This window comes from Carassius carassius, chromosome 22 (genome assembly GCF_963082965.1).
Source record: "Carassius carassius chromosome 22, fCarCar2.1, whole genome shotgun sequence".
NCBI classification, from domain to species: domain Eukaryota; kingdom Metazoa; phylum Chordata; class Actinopteri; order Cypriniformes; family Cyprinidae; genus Carassius; species Carassius carassius.
In genome coordinates, this window is record NC_081776.1 from 10636220 (window position 1) to 10656168 (window position 19949).

Sequence of the window (19949 nt, forward strand, 5' to 3'; positions counted from 1 at the left end):
GACAACTGAATGAGAAGGTATGCATTGGAATGCAGTTGGGTCGAATCGAAATGTCATCCCACACAGTCTAAAATGTCAAAGTGCATTCAACGTCCTTTCTAAATCAAGCAGAAAGTAAAGACCACATCTGCTCAAAGTAAAAAAAAACAACAACTTTGCTGCATCTTTTATTTTGGTATGTCGAGGGGTTTAAATAATTCAAATGTTTAGTCTGCATTAGATTTTTCTCTCTCTTTTTTGTTAGAAATTACATTCGTCCAGGAGGGAGCCCCAGAAAAAGCTACAAGCATGAGAACCTTTGCATCACAATGCCATCAACGGCTAGCGCAGGTAACAGTATGACACAGGTATTCCACCGCGGCAGTGTACAGGACGGAGGCTGTTTGAAACTGGTTCATGTCGACCTGAAGCTCAAAATAAGGCCCGGTTGCATACCAGACAATGAGAAGAGTGACAAAAGTGCTGCTTTGTGTTCCAAAAAAGTGATGTGAAAAAAAAAAAAAAAAAAAAAAAAAGGACGCTTGTAAGCGGATACTCAAGGCTGGCACAGTTGCCGGTGTGTCTGGGCTTCAGCTCGACAGTGAACGGTGAAATGATAAAACAGGATTCTGTGACTAATTCCTTAACATTTTAGAGGGAGTTTGCGTTTGTGCGATAACATAAACAGTGAAAGAAAAGTGCAAAGTCAACATCGGCAGAAGATGGTGGAAAAAGCACCCCCAGGACCGCCAACATGGGAGTGAGCAAGTCTCTGTGAGCTGGGGGGCCGGGCGATGTTTCAGGTCTTCATTAGCTGCCCCAGGGTCAAGCCTCTGGTAGATCCAACACAATAACAGAACAGACAACCAAACGAGTGAAAATTAAACCTACGAGGTTTCCATCACCTGGATGATAGGACACATCCTGTTTTTTTTCTTCTCCTCCTTCTCCTTTCTCTTTTTTATTTTTTAAAAATGACTTCTGTGACCAATTTAGCTGGACACAGTCATCAGGTAGGGTTTAGTGGAGCTGGTGCGGCCCATAACCAGTAGTTCCTCCTTGCAGCTGATGTGACTGTCCACCATTGGGGATACCTGGGTGACAGAAGAGGCAGGGTTGCTGTTTCCAGTGGTGATGCTGGGGTTTCCGTTGGTGCTGGGGTGTGACTCATAGAGCACACAAATCGAGCCGTCCTCTCCGATGCGGTAGGACACTTCAAATGGGTCGACCCACAATGTCAGCTCACTGGGAAGCAGCAGGTAGAGTTGCTGGATGCTCAGGCCAATGCGCTGGCCGGCCTGTCCTACCAGAGGGTCCATCTTGTGGTTGATGCGTATGCATCGATAACCAGAACCTTTGTTGGGACGGTCTGGGAACCAGTGGTGCTTGTATTGCTCTGTAAGAGAGAGATGGAGCTGTTTTTGTAATCTTGCATATATGAAATAATAAATAAAATGCATTGACAAATAAAACAACAAACAAAAAAAGAACAGACAACACGTATAATAACATTATAATATAACATATAATAAAACTCATTTGTTTGACTGAAATGCTGTTTTTTTTACTCTGTTACAGATGCACAGACATTAAAATTTTGGATGAAAATCACGGCCAGTATTACGCTCCTGTTAGTTTTTGTTGTTGATGTTCTTAAAAACCATTTGAACGATTAAATAAAAATTATTAATTGTAATGTACATTAAAAGACATTAATTTTAAGATCTGTTAAAAAAGATGTTATTGAAGAACACTATTATCAAGTTTCATATTTGATATAAAATATAAAAGCAAATACACTTAACTCCGTTGAGGACGCACCAATATTAAAACTGGCTGAAAAGATTATACTAATATTTATGTCATATAGGCATCATAAAAAAATCTGTCAGTTTGTCTCAATGATTTAAAATTAAATCAATTGTTTTAAATTGTCAATTATAATCTACATTACATATTCATTTTTTATGTTTAAGTAGATTAGACTAACTTGAGTATAATTAATTATTAGTGTAATTAAAAGCACACTATCATTAACTAAGTGCTTGCTAGATGTAAAATTAAGTGGAAACGAACATGCATTTTTAAATATCCAATATCAACCAATAATATTCAGGTATTATTACTAACATTGGCAGATAGGTGACATGTCCAATAAACAAATATTACAATTTATGTAGTCGTTATATGCATCCTTAACTACACTAAAACAATGGTTATAGTTTTTGAATCCATCAAAAATTAATTTGTTATTCTAGCAATAAAAGTAAACGTGGATGCAATGCAAGTAAGGACAGACGAATTATTGCATTTAGAAAAGGAAAACAAATAAATACTACTTATCTGCCCACACATACCATAACCATAAATTAATAAATTAAGCATGGTTTAAAAAAAGAAAATAAAAATTCTGATAGTTCGGCCTTGTATTGCAGCAAATGTAACAGTAGAAAAGGGACGAGGGTCTAGAAAGTAGGGCTGGACGATTAATCGAAAAGTAATCGAAACCGAAATTTAGAACCTCTAACCAACGTAATTTTCCCATGTCGGTTATTTCGGTTATTTCCTGTTAATACTTCCCCCTTAAAAGCGTGTGTAGCCACATGATTCTGCCAGTCAGTGGCATAAAAGCAAAACACGGAGGTGAACGCCGGTTCAACACATAGTGATGGCGCGCGAGCGGTGAGCCTTGAGTCTTCACTAAACTTTGTCAGTTGTATTTGTTTTATGGTTTGGACGTTCAAGCGATTAGACGATCGGATGTGTATTATTTATATCGAGCTACCATGTTCACGCCAGCTGCATTGTGGCACGAAAACTCATAGCTGTGAAGATCGCGCGCACAGAGGAACGCAGTTGTTAGCGCTGTCCTGTGATTTATCACTAAAGTATCTTAGAATCTCAAAACTTTTTATAGCATATTTTCCTACTTTTGTAGGAACTAGGCTATTTACAACCCCCAGCTTCACAATAATATATAGACGGTATGACTAATTCACACACAATCACTCGTACTGGTACTGTTTACCTTTAATCTTTATTTATCTCTTACACCGAGCAATAATATGTAAGAAATGTTACGAACATAAATAAAATAACTGCTGATAGTGAGCTATGATCGCTCTTTCAATAGGAAATAATATCCCACCTTTAATAGTCGATCTCAACCGTCTGGCTGAGGCCAGTCTAAAAAGACGCTCAGGACAGTTGACAGAACGCTGCTGCGTCGACACGAAAGCGTATCATTTTCACGTGTTATTAAGCCTTGCCACTTGCAAATGTAACCATTCAAAAGACTTTAAAGCATTCAAAACATTCAAGCGTTACTCGCACGCTGTGCTCGGTGGGCACCCGGAGAGAGAGCCGCGTCTCAGAGAAAGCAATACTGAACCGACCTCTCGTTTGCAAAGTTCTCCTTTAAGTTCCTCCGGCACCTCAACGAACAAAAACAAATCGCAGTTTAAACAAACAGAAAAGGATGTGTAAGAGCCCACTTCAGCACCGCGGTGTTCTGGTGTTCAGGGCTCACGCAGAAAGAGGTGTCTCAAAACACTTGAACACCGAATTTGTCTGTTTTTGCTCTTATACCGACAAGTACATGAAAAATATGTGAAAATACCCGTCTTGGATAGGATGTTCGAAAAAACTGTCAGTTATGTCTTAAGTTAAAGTAAACAGTTGAGAAAAAAATCGTATGTGTATTATATTGGATGCATTCATTGTCTCTTAAAGTGACCGCGCCTATTAGGGCTTGGTGGCCGCGTTGCATTCTTGGACGTGGCGGGCATGTTGATGAACAAATAAATAGAACGAACATACAAATTAAACACTTTCAAACAGGGCCCACTGGTACAACCTTCACCGGGGCCCCGCAAACCCCAACTTTGGCCCTGTTTACAGTACAAACCTTGTAAGTGAACTATTAGGGCAAAAAAACAAAACAGAAACAAAATAATCGTTCATTAATCGTAATCGAGGTAAAATGTCCAATTAATCGAGGTTTTGACTTTAGGCCATAATCGTCCAGCCCTACTAGAAAGGATGTTTTTCACAGAGTGAAATGATAGTTGGTAGAACGCAGATAAACAACCATTAACCATCTGTGTCAGAGGCCTACGTGACAGAGAGAGAGCCAGAGAGAGAATCATTTGATTACACAATCCCCTTTCTGACTCATAAAGTTTTCAAACACAACGAGACCAAAAGGGTGAAGTCCTGGCAGACCATCTAGAGGGGGAGGGACAATCCTCTTAAAGCCAAAGTGTCCCATTTAGGCAATATGATTTCATTATTTCATGGGTCAAATGGATCAGCTTTGCTTTTTGCAAGTAGGTGATGTTTTTTGTCAATATCTTTTGGGATAATTCATTAATAATAGTGGCGACTCCAAACATCAAATCATGACTTTTCAAAAGTGCCAAGTTACACCCTGCACAAAGGACTCGTCTTCCAAAAAGAAAAAGACTTCTCGCAAATGCTTTTTCGTTCCCTTCTGGCTCTATTGGGTGACAGGTGGAGAACAGGAGACAGAAGGATGGGTCTCAAGCCTCTTTGTGCGGCTCTGAAATAGGCCAGGCCCCCGCAGGCCACCTGTAGACTTAGATAATGCCGCCTGTGATGTGACGTCCCATTCTCCTGGAAAACCACCCACAACTCTGGACTGAGCCCAAACCGCAACAATGCACGTACTTCACATAAAAATGTTCAATGAAATGAAAATGTTGGTTGTCGTTGTCCAAATAGCCTTTTGGTCGCTGTATTATAAAGTCTTATTTGTGAAACAAGGCCTGCTGTGAGGTTAAGAAAATTAGGACAAATCCATGACAAACATTTATTTAGTAATGTGATTAGAGAACAGGAAGCAGAAAAACTGATTTTCAGATTGATCTTATACAAGAACTGTTTTCAATGTGGCAGTCCTTTCTCAAATGCACATTTTCATTGTGAAGAAGGAACTAACCCACTTTTTTCTACCCTATGGGGATTATGAGCAGTCTTTGTTCTATTGTGTGGACATATGTTGGGCTGAGAATGCTGGGAAGGGAAGGAGAAAAACTAAACACATCCTCTACAACAGTAATATGCGATGTGAAACTAGCACATCCTCCCTTCCACCACTGACGGCCATTTTGTCGGACTGGGGCCCCAACTCCATTTGTTTACAAACAGCATTTAGTGACTGCCTGTTCCCATCAAAAATGGGAACTATAATACTATACTATGTTATAATACTATAAATATATACATAATCATAAGTTGGATTGTTATTCAACTGCTTAACCACATCATTTTTATTCTAATTCATTGTTTTTGTTTTCTGAATCTGAACAAAGGGCCTAACAAAATGCTGGTCCATAAAAGAAATACGGAAAATGATGGGTGGTTAAAACAAAACCAGGAAAGGACAACAACATTAAAAGAACAACGGAATAATAATTAATTGACTTCACTTCTGTCTTTACACCTTTTTTCTTTTATATGATTACATGCTTGGTTAGTAAAAACTAACATAAAGTGTAGAGGCCTGTGATGCAATTAAAAATGATTAAGTGAAAATTGTATTTTAACACAAAACAGCTTAAACGCTATTCAGTTGTCTATTTAATTTGTGGCGGTCATTGCTAGTACGCTGCGTACTTACATGTTCATTATAATGATGCACAGGCACAGTGTGCATTACATGCACTATTACCCGTATGCAAAAGAGATGAAACATCAACCCTAGATCTGATATCTTAGACATTCAGACTTGCTGTGCATTACGTAATTTACTGCCTACACCATATGGCAAGCCATTTAAACATTCATTCCATAAAACTATTTAGTATCTAACTGAATTACTACCAATCAATTTAATATTAATTACATTTTCTCAATTTCACTAGTAACCAACAGTAGTAGTAGTAGAATAGGTACTAGCAACATAAAATACAAACTAAAAAACAGTCTATATAAAACAGAAGAACATGACAATAAGATTGCTTACAAGATACTAGTAAGTTAAGAATAAGTAATATTGACTTAATAAATGGAGACAACAATACTGGAATAATTGTTAATGAATAGTAGTCACTCTTAGAATAGTTACTAGTTAGATAGCATTCACTACGTGATGATATACATAATTTTAATGGGGAAAAAACGGTAGTTTTAAGGAATTACGGCTTGCCACTTAAAATCCATTTATTTTTAACTACACTAACAACCAGTCAGTTAACTGGACGTTTAATTACGAGATCATGTAAACGATTACATCTATAAATATCTATATATTTTGGCATTTTTTCCGTTTTCTTTTAGCATCGCTGTTTTTGTCGAAAGGTTTCGACTGTTTATGTTTGTGCGCAACGCTTCCGCGCGCTTCCGCCTATGTGGCCAAGCACATACATTAGCTCGTAAACAAAGAGATCGGTGTTTTCCCACATTTTTAACAAACAAACGATACATATAAATAGAAAGTGGATATAACGAAGTTCATATTCTTCTGTAAATACTGATACTTACCTGCCAGGATGTCCTGTAGAGTCTGGTTGAACGTCTGGAGCTGTCTGTCGTTCATATGTCCTTTAATCCGCAGGAATCTCGACAGAAACCCGACGGCGGCGCTTATCTCTGGTTTCATCGTTCCTCGGGCACAGAGGGTATGCATTGAGAAGCTCCGTGCTCTGTATGGCCAATGCGCTTTTGTTTCCGTTTGCAAAATGATCCTTGTTTTTCGCGTGTTTTATTTCTCTGATCCCTATGCTGAGCATTTATTTGTCGAGGCAGGAAAATTTCGGAGAGTACTACGTTTTCCAGGACGGTTTAGTGCTATGACTTGGGTTGTTTCGTCCGAGAAGACACATAGAGGTGTACTCCACCCTCCTCCGTCACTGTCCTCCAGTAAAGTAGACCGTTCCGAGAGCGAGCAGCGATTATGTAATGCCCCCTCCGCTACCAGCAGCAACAACAACGAGCCAATCACGACGCTGAGACGAGGTGACGTATACGCGGAGGAGTGGGCCCATTACGTCACAACTCTAGAAATAAACAGAGCATGTGAAAAAGAGGCTGGATGAAGGTTTTTAACCCTTTCATCAGAAAACCAACAACGTTACAGAGAGGTCAGTGTCATGCACAGCATTGATATACAGACGTATAATAATAAGGGCTCGCGCTGTCATTTAAGAAATGTAGTTACTTCTGCATTCCGTATCCTCTGCACTGATATTTGGAACCTCCCGCTCTCTTCAAGGGGAAGACCCGAGGTTTAGTGTACTATTAGTGGCTTTATAAACTCACACATGAACATCCCACACAACCACACGTTCCTGACCAAACAGAATGTGTTTTTTAAAGGAAGATAATATATATTTAAAAAAATGATTTGTTTTTTTTGCACAATATTTACATGAGATGACACTGGCTTTTGAACACTGTTGGGAACTATGCAGGGGCGTAGCCATCTTTTCAGAAGTGAGGGGGACAGAAATTACACACACACACACACACACACACACACACAGACAGACATATATATTTCTTTAAATTGATCAAAAGTGATGATAAAAGACATTATTTTATATATATATATATATATATATATATATATATATATATATATATATATATATATATATATATATATTAGCAGCAAATCAGTATATCAAAATTATTTCTGAAGGATCGTGTGACTGGAGTGATGATGCAAAAAAAAATCAGCTTTGAAATCTCAATAAAGTACATTTTGAAATATATTCAAATAGAAAACAGCTATTTTAAATAGGCTAGTAAAAATAGAGACTTCTTTAAAAATACATTAACAAGCTTACTGTTCAAAAACATTTGACTGGTAGTGGATACTATAGGCAACTTAAATTTTTCTCTAAATTCTAACTTTTAATTGGCTTACAAATATATAACTGCTGGACAAATAATAATGATTTGTTTATATACTACAGACACTTTTTATCACATAATAAGGCAGAATAGTTTATATACTGTAATACATGCTATGTCAATTAGCACTGCATTGTTCATATACTTTATTTATCACCTGCTGGAGATTTTTTTGGACTTGGAAAAAACAAACCTAAAAACAACTGTTTTCATACAGCAATAGCTGGACGCAGTTGTCCATATTAGGAGTTTCCTGGTATGACTTTCTGCGCGAGAGCGCCCTCCGGCTTCGAGTATGAATGAAACACACACACACACACACACACACACACACACACACACTGCAGGAGAGTTTAGCACTCCGTGATGTTCATTTCGCCTTCTGGGTCCGAAAAAAACATCAGGTCATTCGCAGACTATCCTGTATCTTTGAGTTTAAATCTATATTCACACCAGCTCTTGAAAACCTCTATACGAACACACCTGCCCGAAAAAGTGTGGGGGACGAATTTCCGTGATGATAAAAGTGGGGGGGACACGTCCCCTGCGTAATCTACGCCCCTGGAACTGTGTGTGTGTATATATATATATATATATATATATATATATATATATATAGTGGGAATAAACCGCGGTAAGGTGTTTCAAATGGACTACAAGGAACACCCTGACCTAATTCTGTTGCTTTTTCTGTTGTGTCCAAAGGCAAATTACCTCTGAACTACCATGTGCTGACTCAAGGATCAACATGACCTGTCCTGCGCACTTATTCAATTACCCTGACATCTTGGTTGCTCCAATAGCTTATATCAGTATTAAAGTAAATAACTATTCCGAGATTGTTAGGTCTCAGGCATGGTCAACTCTACGAATCCCTTTATAACGTCAGTGTCAAAAAAATATGTGCATGTCACTGTTTAGTTGGCAGTATTTAGGAGGCACTTTTTGAACATTCTTCTCATTTAAAACTATAAAAGTAGCATTAGGCCCCGTTTACACTAGTGTGTTTCCGTTTTAAAATGAAAACGATCTGTCTACACTTGCATTTTCACTTCATTTAAGAAATTATCTCGGTCCACACTACACAACCAAAAACGCATGTCACATGACCATTCATACAGGTACAACCATAGATATATATATACGTAGATTCATCTGTTTATATAGGCCGCTATACGTAAGACGTTTGCCATATTGGAATGGTCAACTTGATGTTATTCACCGTAGCAATCAATGAATATTTGAAAGATGCCACGATCCTGCACAGAACGGCTCAGCGGCTCTGTGTGATCCTACAGTAAGGTGAATGACGTCAAGTTGACCATTCCAAGATGGCGGCTGCTTCTATGTGCCTGGATCGGCAAAATGGGGCATCTATCCGTATCTATGGGTACAACAATAAACATGTATGTTTACACTGAAATGCAACCCCAGAGTTTTCAAACTAAAACGGGGTCTGCAGCATTTTTGAAAGTCTCCGTTTTCGAGGGTCGAAAATGCTGGAGTAATGTAAATGACATAACCGTGGCTAAAGTTATGTGTTTTAAAACGAAAATGCACTAGTGTAAACGTAGCCTTAGGCTATCATTTAGACTGGCTCAAATGAGCAAAATATGGAAGCCTGACATTCTCACAATTATGAGTTCATATCTCATCATTCTAACTTTCTCACAATTCTGACTTGCAAAATATAACCTCAGAGTTGTGAAATAAACTGTCAATTCTAAGAAAAAGTCATAATTGCGAGTTACCAACTGTCAATTGTGAGAATAAAAGTCAGAATTGTGAGATATAAACTTGAAATCATGAGAAAAAAAGTCAGAACTAGGATAATTTGTTTAATATAATTAACTATTATATTATTATTAATATTAATATTATAACTGAGTCAAAATTGCAAGATTTAATCAGAACTTTGGGGGGGGGGCAATTTCAAGATATAAACCCGGATTTCTGAGATGTAAACTCAAAATTGTGAGAAAAAAAAAAAGAATTCTAAGCTGCTGTCATGCAATTATGTGTTCAGGACTGCAAAAAAACCTGAATTGTGAGGAAAAAAAGTTGGCTTTTTTATATACTTTTATTCCATGGCAGATACAGGCTTCCCTAACTTCCATAGGCTATATTTGAATCACAATATGTTAAATTAAGTCCATGAAACCTTATTTCATGGTTAATAATCAATCATTCTCCAGGGGTGTTTCAGAGTTGACCGAATTGAAGCCTCAGGTGAACACGGCAGCCAGGCAGAGCATAGCGGAATCAACATTCTCATATGATGATTTATTATCAATCTTGGAAACAGTAAATCCTGAAAAAGTATCAAAGTTACCCAAAAAAAAAAAATTCTGCTTTGCCACCACAGAAATAAATGATAGTTTACAGTATATTAAAACAGGAAAATATTATATTAAGTTGTAATAATAGTGTTCATTGTTACATTTTTTTTCTGTATTTTTGATCAAATAAATGCAGCTTTCATGAGCATAAAAAACAATACTGAAACTATAAAATCTTACCAATAGTGAACTTTTAAACAGCAGTGTAATATAGCAGATTATATATATATATATATATATATATATATATATATACAGCACTGTGACTGCAGTGGAGTCATTCAGGTTCCTAGGCACCACTATCTCTCAGGACCTGAAGTGGGACATTCACATTGACTCCATTGTGAAAAAGGCCCAGCAGAGGTTGTACTTCCTTCGCCAGCTGAGGAAGTTTAACCTGCCACAGGATCTGCTTAAACAGTTCTACTCCACCATCATCGAATCCATCCTCTGCACTTCAGTAACTGTCTGGTTCAGCTCAGCTTCTAAATCTGACCTCAGAAGACTACAGAGGGTAGTCCGGACTGCTGAGCGAATTATCGGTACAACCCTCCCATCTATTCAAGAACTGTACTTATCCAGAGTGAGCAAAAGGGCTGTTAAAATCACTCTGGACCCCTCACATCCAGCACACTCCCTCTTTGAACTGTTGCCATCTGGTCGACGCTACAGAGCACTGAGCACCAGAACGACCAGACACAGGAACAGTTTCTTCCCTCAGGCAATCCATCTTATGAACAGCTGATAATAACTGTGGGACACACTACACTATTTATATTTATATACACTACACTTTTTATCCAACACACATACTTAGCGTACACTTAAATCTTTTGCACATAATATACATGTACATACATGGAACACACTACACTACTTATATTTATATTTATATACACATACACTTATTTATCCAACACACATACTTAGCGTACAGTTAAAACTTTTCCACATAATATACATGTACATACATAAATGCTCATTTTAATATACCTGCCATACATTGTCAATTTGTATATTGTCAATCCTTACCCACCTATTTGTATTTTTTTGTATTTTTATTCCTTATTGTGTTTTTTGTTCTGTCGCTGTTATGTTGCACTGCGGAGCTCTGTCACGAAAACAAATTCCTCGTATGTGTGAACATACCTGGCAATAAAGCTCATTCTGATTCTGATTCTGATTCTATATATGAAGAGTTCAGATGCAAAAGCCTCTACGTGCCATCTGAAATTTTCATCTAAAATTAGGATTTTTATCAAGCTCCTATGCTTAGATTGAGTCATTTTACTTTAATGGCAATGTGCAGGTCCTTTTCCAGGCTATTAAAGTGAAATAACTGAACATAAATATAGGAGCCTGATAAAAATCCTAACTGTAGATGAAAATTTCAGATGGCACTTAGAGGCTTTTGCATCTGAACTCTTCATATATATATATATATATATATATATATATATATATATATATATATATATATATATATATATATATATATATACACACACACACACACACACACACACACACACACATAACTGAATGACATTTTAAATTAAACACACTGTATTCCACAGCCATCACACAGACACATATTACACACATTACACATACAGAGTATAATTTTCATTGGACTGAGAATGACTGTGATGTTTGGGCTGTGTCTCTGATTCATAGTTCTGATTCAAACTAGAAACACACTTGAGAGAAAAAAAACATACTAGTTTGCACACTTAATTGATACTGTTGATCATTGTATTTAAGTCTCTTAGGTAAAAAAAAAAGAGTGTTAAAACTGGCTTATGAATAAACTGCTGATGGTATATAACTAGGTGTCCAAATAAAACCTCCAAACCCCTCCATGACTCATCTCCCTCTCTTTCCTCTAGTTCTAATCCAGGAAGTATGGCAGTGCTCTTTTTAACGGTTGGAAGTAAAAAACCCAACTGTGTGGTTTGGCCATGGCTTCCACATGCAGAACATTCCACTGGAAATTCAACCTCTTTTTTGGCTCAAAAACCTTCACACACTTCCCATTCATTTCCACAAGCTCTAAAAACACGTTTTTGAAACACTAACAGGAAACGACATTCAGGAACAAATATGGTATTTTATAAAGTCACATTAATGTGTATGGCCCTTGTTAACCTCCAAACTGATCCTAACCAACCTCACAGGCCTTGGCTCTATTAATAGGGGTGTTAATCTGTGCTCCTCACACTCCGTATCTGTCCATATCTCCCATAGTTGCCAGGCTGGTATGATTTTATTTTTAGAGGTGAAGGAGAAGAGGAACCCATTCAAGAATTTCATCAGAAGCCCACGGCTCCATCAGATACTCAGGAATAAAATATTGTGTAACTTTGCTGAGACATACATGCTGGGCTTAGCATTTTTACAGTTTGTTGGTTGGTTAGTTTTTTAGCCATCATGTCTTTTGAAAAAGAAATCCTTTGAATTTTGTATTTGGCCATGCCATATGCACGTGATGCACATTTAGCCATGATGCACATTTCGATCCCATCTTTATTGATTAAATTAAAAAAATGCCATTTGTTAACAAACATTTTCACTGACAAGATCAACTCTATCCTCAATAGAGTCGTCAGAGTCAACAGATTTTGTTGAACTAGAAATCTACCACCTACACCAAATGCAAATATGAAAATATAATTTTGTGAGAAGCCCATAGGGAGGTAGGGGGTTTGAGGAACATCAGCAACATTCTGAGCTGTACTTCTGCGGTTTTGCCTTAAATGAGGTGTAGCAGAGCAGGGCTGATCCAGCTCTCTGAAGTCATGGAACATAGTCTGGCGGTGGGAGGAATGTTACGGGTTTAGGCTTGAAGTCACTTCAGCTGCTTCGTACATATGCTGTGGGTGTTATTTTAATCACACAACCCAGCATCATATCAAAATGTCCATCCTTGTTCAGCCTTTACCAGCCTGCCAAGTGTGCGTGTGTCCGAGTCCTTGTGGTTTTGCCAAGTACTATCTGTTTCTTTGTGAGTCTCTGTGTGTGAGGACACCTTCAAGAGCTCATATGGACGTCTTCCAGGTTTTCGTCTCAGCTGAAACACATATTCACCATCCTGTGAGTCACATCCGGCTGCAGGTCTGTGTTTGTGTGCATTTTAACATGTGCCTGAACACACTAAAAACTCTCTCTCCTGTCACTGAATTCATAAAGAGAGTTCTACAGTAATGTATTATTTCGATTTTTTATTTGATTTGATGTGATATTTCCATATGGTTATTGTTATTATTAATTCTAAAATAACATATAAAGTAATACTCAAAATACAATAAGACGACAACAAAGTAGTCGTAGTAGTAGTAGTATACTGAAATAAATGTCCGGAGATATGAAAGAGCATCCTCTAGCCAATAAAATTTTCATATCAGCCCCGAGATTGATTTGTCTTGTCCAAAATACAGTTTTTAGAAAGTATGGATTTTTATATCATGCATTTTGCAAGATAATTAGGATCCATCTCACATCTAAAAACACAAAATGTCACATTGAATAGCACACCACCAGAAAAAAATTGTCATAACAGTGCAAGCAACTCCAGTCTGCTCTGTACACACTGATCTCAGGCACGTCTCAGACTACAAATGGCAAATAGATGACACAGCTCCTAAGGATTTAAAAGGGTGTGTGTGTGTGTGTGTGTGTGTGTGTGTGTGTGTGTGTGTGTGTGTGTGACAGCTAACAGTGAGTCATTCTCTAACCAGCTCAGCAGTTGCTGCCTTATCAGATAAGGCAGAAACCCGTCACATATGCACAAGAAACAAACATTCACTCACAAACAACTAATACCTGTTTTACAACTTTCTATTAAAACGCTACTTCATTAAAACAGACCATATTTTATTTCCTGGTACATCTGAGGACGTTTTCTGCTTTTCTGAGTTGATAGTAAAATAATAACTTAATTATTACAAAAAGGAAAATATCCTCCTTCCAGAATCACTAAACTCGTAGTATCACAAAAAATAAGTGATGACATTAAATACAGCAGATAAGACAGACTGCTACCTGTCTGATTATTTATTAATCAAGGATAAAAAGTCATTCATTATCGAACATTGATGCATTTCCAGGGTCAGCTTGAGGTCAGGGTGTAAATGGACATGATAAAACTGGGTTTAATATATGTCTACAGTATTTAAAGGGGTCATGTGATGTTGCTAAAAAGAACATTATTTTGTGTATTTGATGTAATGAAATGGGTTTATGCGGTTTAAGGTAAAAAAAAAAAAAAAGTACAGTATTTTCCACATACTGTACATTATTGTTTCTCCTCTATGCCCCACCTTCTGAAACGTGTCGTTTTTTACAAAGCTCAACTGTCTGAAAAGCAAGGTGTGCTCTGATTGGCCAGCTATCCAGTGCTTTTGTGATTGGCCAAGCGTGTGATGGAAATGTTACGGCACTCACCATACTGTGATGCGTGTCCTGGTCAGAACACCGGGGTGACAAGACAATAACAATAAAACACATTAGAAACCAGGCATTTGTTGCATTCAGTGGGGACATAATTACAGGTTATAATGACTTAAACTGTTTTTTTATGCATTGCATCGCACCGCGTAAACAATGTTTGCATTTTTGATCAGAGATTGAGCGGTTCTAAATTCCAGTCCTCGCACCCCCCAGCTCTGCATATTTTGTATGTCTCTCTTTGTTGACAGATTCATATAATTAATTTTAAATAAATAATATTTAAATTCACATCTCGCACACTTCAATGCACTTTGATATACGTTCCCTCGAACTGGAATCATGGCAGAATATCCTGTGATGTCCACTTCACAGGGCACTTACATTCGAATATGACAAAAGTCTGAAGGCTTAAGAGAAACATACAAAATGTGCAGATCAGGGGAGATCGAGGACTGGAATTGAGAACCACTGCTCTAAACTGATCAAAACGTGCGTTTGAATCATCAGTGGCAAATCCTTTCAATATGAGTCAGAAGCACTGGCATTGTAATCTTCTCTCCCAGGATCAGGAAACAGTCCTCCATAAAATGTGCTGAACACATCTGAATATTTGGGTTGAACTGTTCTGGAACAGTGTTGTAAAAACAACTTAACCACTGATTTCTAGTTGTGTCCTCTTCTGGAAGGCCAAACAAAGTAGTTCCGTTTTCACAATGAAACGGCGTCTCCACAACATGGCGCCAGCGGTAACAGCGAGAATCAAAGGTTACGCCTTCTTTCTTTGTGTGAACATTTGGGCGCTGTTACACAAATCTTCCCACATCAAGACATAAACATGTAGGGGTGTTTTTAAAAGATGCACTTTTGGGGGGCGTGAACGAGTCTTAACTTTTATAAAGACTATCTCTTTGGTTTTGAGACTTTAGTCTTTGCAACTTTACAGATCTTCTTTATGCACCAAGACCTTGTAACACTCCAAAGAGAAAGGAAACATTTTAATCGCATCATATGACCCCTTTAAGGCTGTGATGTTGGTTCGATGTGTGTTGACTCTTTGCTTAAGGTTGCGTTGTGGTTGCAGTTTTAGAGATTAGGCCTCTGATCTGTTTTCAGTAAATAGGAGCCGCTTTCACACAATCAAGAGACACACACACACACAAAAACAACACTTTCCCCACTCTCGACCTCCTCACATCCCCCTCACAAGCTATTTAAAGACCCGTCTTGCAAATATGTAGGCTATGTGTTTGTGTGTTGGGGGAGTTTGTACAGAAGCTGATGCTAAAATAATCTAAAACAAGAAAAAACACTTAAGATATGTAATATGTACAGTGTCCATCACTGACACACTAAATCTGACATACCAGTGACAAAATTCATTATAACAGGTTAAGATGTGCTCATTAACTGTTATAATTGTTATAATAACTATTCGAACATGGATTACTTTTATAATTTATTTACATCTAATGTGCACCTATTAACATTTCACATAGGATTAAATTATGTAGTAATTTAAAATGTATTTCTAAAAGTAAAAACATTACATTCTTTTGAAATGGCTGATAAAATTTTTACAGTAAAAAAAAAAAAAAGTATGTTCTCCTGATTGATTTATCTTGGGATATTTGAACCATGAACTTATATTTTACCCTCAAATTTGGCAAAAAGATTTGAATCGATAATTTACAATCACATCTAAATCCCACTTCCAGGCAGAATAAATAAAACTAAAAGAAATCAATCAATAAAAATTAAAATTAAAATAAATTGAAAATAAATACATACACACAAAATTTAATCCACATGCAAAGGATCATTCATTTACAATGTACAATTAAATATATATTTTTAAATGTTATATAGAGTGTATTTCAATACATGTATAATGAATGTTAATGCAAGTATTTTATATATATCATTTATTTTATTGGTGTTATGTGAGAAAAACAAAGACATGTTTTTCTCAGAATTAAAATAGCAAAACATATCTGTAAACCTCAACCTAACGTCCTCAGGGGAAACTAGTCCCATCCAACCAGTGCAGTAAGTCAACGATCACTCAGACGTGGGTATTTGTTGGGACATGTACCTGTACCTAAAATGGCTGATGTGAGGTGAACTTAGTGACTTCAACAGCCAAACAGACAAGAAACTCTAGTCAAACCTCCACAGGTTTATCAGTTTTCACTTAATCCTCATCACCTGGAATCAACAGATGCTCAGGAGGCCCTGGAGCCTCATGCCAATTTTAATAACTGGAAACTTTATTTATTTTTAACAGTAATTGAGAATGCTTTACAAGAAAATTAAATTCTAAACCATTTTTTTTTTCAGTCTACAGAAAATGCTGCCTATTGCCAGAGTCCTCGGAAAATACAGCAGAAAACAAACTGCTTGAGTGTGGAGTGCTTGTTGCTATGGCAATCTTGAGGTGATCTTGTCAATGGGAGTAATGTATAAATTGTGTACGCTGATGGGGAAAAATGGCAGCTTTAAAGATGTACACAATATCACTAAGGTTCAGTTGTATAAACATTTTTCTAAAAGTAAAAAAAAAAACATTCATACTAAAAGGTATATTTCTCACAAAACGATGGAACAAAACCTGTTGAACAGGTTTAAGATGACTGGCAGAGAAGATCCACACTGATGCCATATGTATGAATAAAGCCATACGATTAACCTTTTGTGCTCGTTATTGTCCAAAAGAGACAGTCACAATGTTCTGTTTGGCTACAAACCTGTGACATGGTTAAGAAATGTATATTATGTACATTTTATTTTGGAAAGATATGTTTTGACATTAGACAGGACCTAAAAAATAAATAAAAAAGCACTTCTCTTCATCTGTGCGGATACACATATTAATTAACTGGATTCTATTAAAAGGTTCTATCAGTCTTAATATATGATTCTTTATGTGTGTGGATAGACAAATTAAAATTATGTTCTACATTTTAACTGGAAAATTAGACGGGATATGCAATAATGAGGAACCTTAAAGGGTCTGTTCCCTCTCCCTCATGTCGTTCCAAACCAGTAAGACCTTTGATCATCTTCAGAATACATATAAAAATATTTTTGGTGAAATCCGAGAGCTTTCTGACCCTCCATAGACTGCAACACTACTGACACATTCGATGCTTAGAAAGATAGTAAGTACATTGTTAAAATAGTCTGTGTCATCAGTGGTTAAACTTTCATTTTATAAAGCTATGAGAAAACTTTTTTTTCTACATAAAGATAACCAATATAATGACTTTATTCAACAATTTCTTCTCTTCCATGTCAGTCTTTGGCACGTTCACGAGAGTAGCACGACGCATGCCTGTGGTGCTGCTGACACAGGAGCCTGCTTTCTGATGTAGAACGTCCATCTTTCCTAGTTCATTATATTCTGGTTCGAATAAGTAAGGCTGGGCAGAAAAAATTGCCATGACAAATGTTGACAAAAGTCATCTTCTGTCTTCAGACAGGTTTACGGAGACGGTTTAAATGTACAGCATCCGTCTTCCTCTGCCTGTAAACAAGGCGCAGCACATATAGACAGACAGTGTGTCCCACAAAGTCACACATTTCTTTAGCTCAATTTTCAACAACAGCACTCAAGAAATTACTACATGCACAGACATGTGTGTATATTTGTGTGTGTGTGTGTGTGTGTGTGTGTGTGTGTGTGTGTGTCTGCTTGCCTGTGTCTGTCTCTCTGTCTGTCTGTAGAATAGATGATAGAGTTGAGCCCTTAAACCCAGAAGTTTTAAATGAAAGCCCATCAATGCATATTGTTTCGAAGCATCATTTAAAATGAGATGGCACTATGCTGAGGGGTCCCAGAGAGAGATAAGGCTGACTGTGGGAAATTCAGCTGATGTCTGAGATAAAGATAGCAGCAGAAACACAGAGCGCCTACTACATACATAATCAAACATCTGTAAGATTCATATCTCCCTTCATAGACAATCTCAGACTAATGAGGACTCAAAACACCCACGAGTGAAACACCATCAGAAGGACAGAGTGAAAAGGGAGATGGGGGAAAGATAAGAAGAATGAAAGGGACTGAATAGAGAAGGAAGAAACTAATGTAATTTAATCTTGAAATCTTATTTCAGATTGGATCTTCACCCAGCTGAAAGTAGAGGTGTGTGTTTGGCTCAAATCAGATTTCAGCTGGTAAATTGTTCTTTGTTCAGGCACTGTTCTCAGTCTAACAGCTGCCCAACAAAGTTAACTGGCTGTTTTGTTTTAATGCTTCATAATAAGAGCTTAATTTGTCTGTGTCCTTTGCTTTAAAGGGTTCATAGACAACGTTTTATATTACATTCTTCCCCAGTAGGTTCACATTTTTGTCATTATATAAACTTTATTTGGTTTTCATGACCAATTTCCACCCTCTCGCTGACCCTTTAAATGTAAACTTTTTTGTGGGTTTTTTTGCTTTAAGACGACAGGGCTACATATATGGTTTACAAGATAATTTGCATTAAAATGTGTCATTCACACTGCTAAAATTGGACTGAAAAGACCACAGTTTTGTTTTTTTAAATCTGCGGTCCTTCAGAATAATGTGCAGAGCTGTAGGGGCTACACACACCCATTAACAACATAATTCACAGACTTTCCAACACTTTAATGTTAATTTTAGTTGTTCTGTTGTACAACAGTATTTATCCTGTATTTATCCTGCTTCTACTTTACAACTTCATCATGACTGCATGGGCTAAACTCTTGAACACTCAATATGCATCTTCTACGTTAAAATGGTTATGGTATTTTGATAATGTTCAGTTGTCTGAATCAGAACTTTTAGCACAATGAAGACAGTAGTGGTAGTCTGGCATAAGCTGTCTATGCAACTTTTCAACTAAGTTTCAAAAATGCTCTTTTTGGACAGGACAGGTGTTCAAAAGTTCTTATAATTACAGTATGCTTCATAATAAATCAAGTTCTTTTATCTCAAAATGTCAAGAAATTAGACTCCTGATGATAAGGAGGACCATGCAATATTTTTAAAGAGAGGACGGTCACCTTCTCTTTCTAGAAGTGGAGTTTTGTATGGAAGGCTACTTCAGCCCTATTGTAAAAAAAAAAAAAAGAAAATAGAAAATTTATTATATTAATGATAATGATAATAATAAGTTTGACGTTGTATCTCACAGTCTTACTTTTCTCATTATTACTACTGTAGAACTCCAAAAATAACTTTTTTTTTTAAGTCAACATAATTCAATTACCTTTTTTATCTTTTACTCCGAGGCGAAAACAGGCTTCTATAGTTTTGCATTCACCCTTCAGACAGTA

General features: G+C 37.1%; 1 protein-coding gene across 1 annotated transcript; it reads right to left on the reverse strand.

Moving 5' to 3' along the window:
• Nucleotides 1-492: 492 nt before the first annotated feature.
• Nucleotides 493-6879, reverse strand: LOC132098918 (protein BTG1-like). The gene is made up of 2 exons (XM_059505205.1): nucleotides 6484-6879; nucleotides 493-1375 (listed from the first exon to the last, which is right to left on the reverse strand). Exons 1-2 carry the CDS (start codon nucleotides 6626-6628, stop codon nucleotides 972-974), a joined length of 549 nt encoding a protein of 182 aa, XP_059361188.1. The 5' UTR covers nucleotides 6629-6879; the 3' UTR covers nucleotides 493-971.
• Nucleotides 6880-19949: the final 13070 nt, after the last annotated feature.

Bases quoted from the DNA above. Each gene is read 5' to 3' on its own strand.
- LOC132098918 (XM_059505205.1), bottom strand. From the start codon at position 6,628: ATGCATACCCTCTGTGCCCGAGGAACGATGAAACCAGAGATAAGCGCC. The intron at 1,376-6,483 runs GTAAGTATCAGT...TCTCTCTTACAG, and splicing joins TCTACAGGACATCCTGGCAG to AGCAATACAAGCACCACTGG.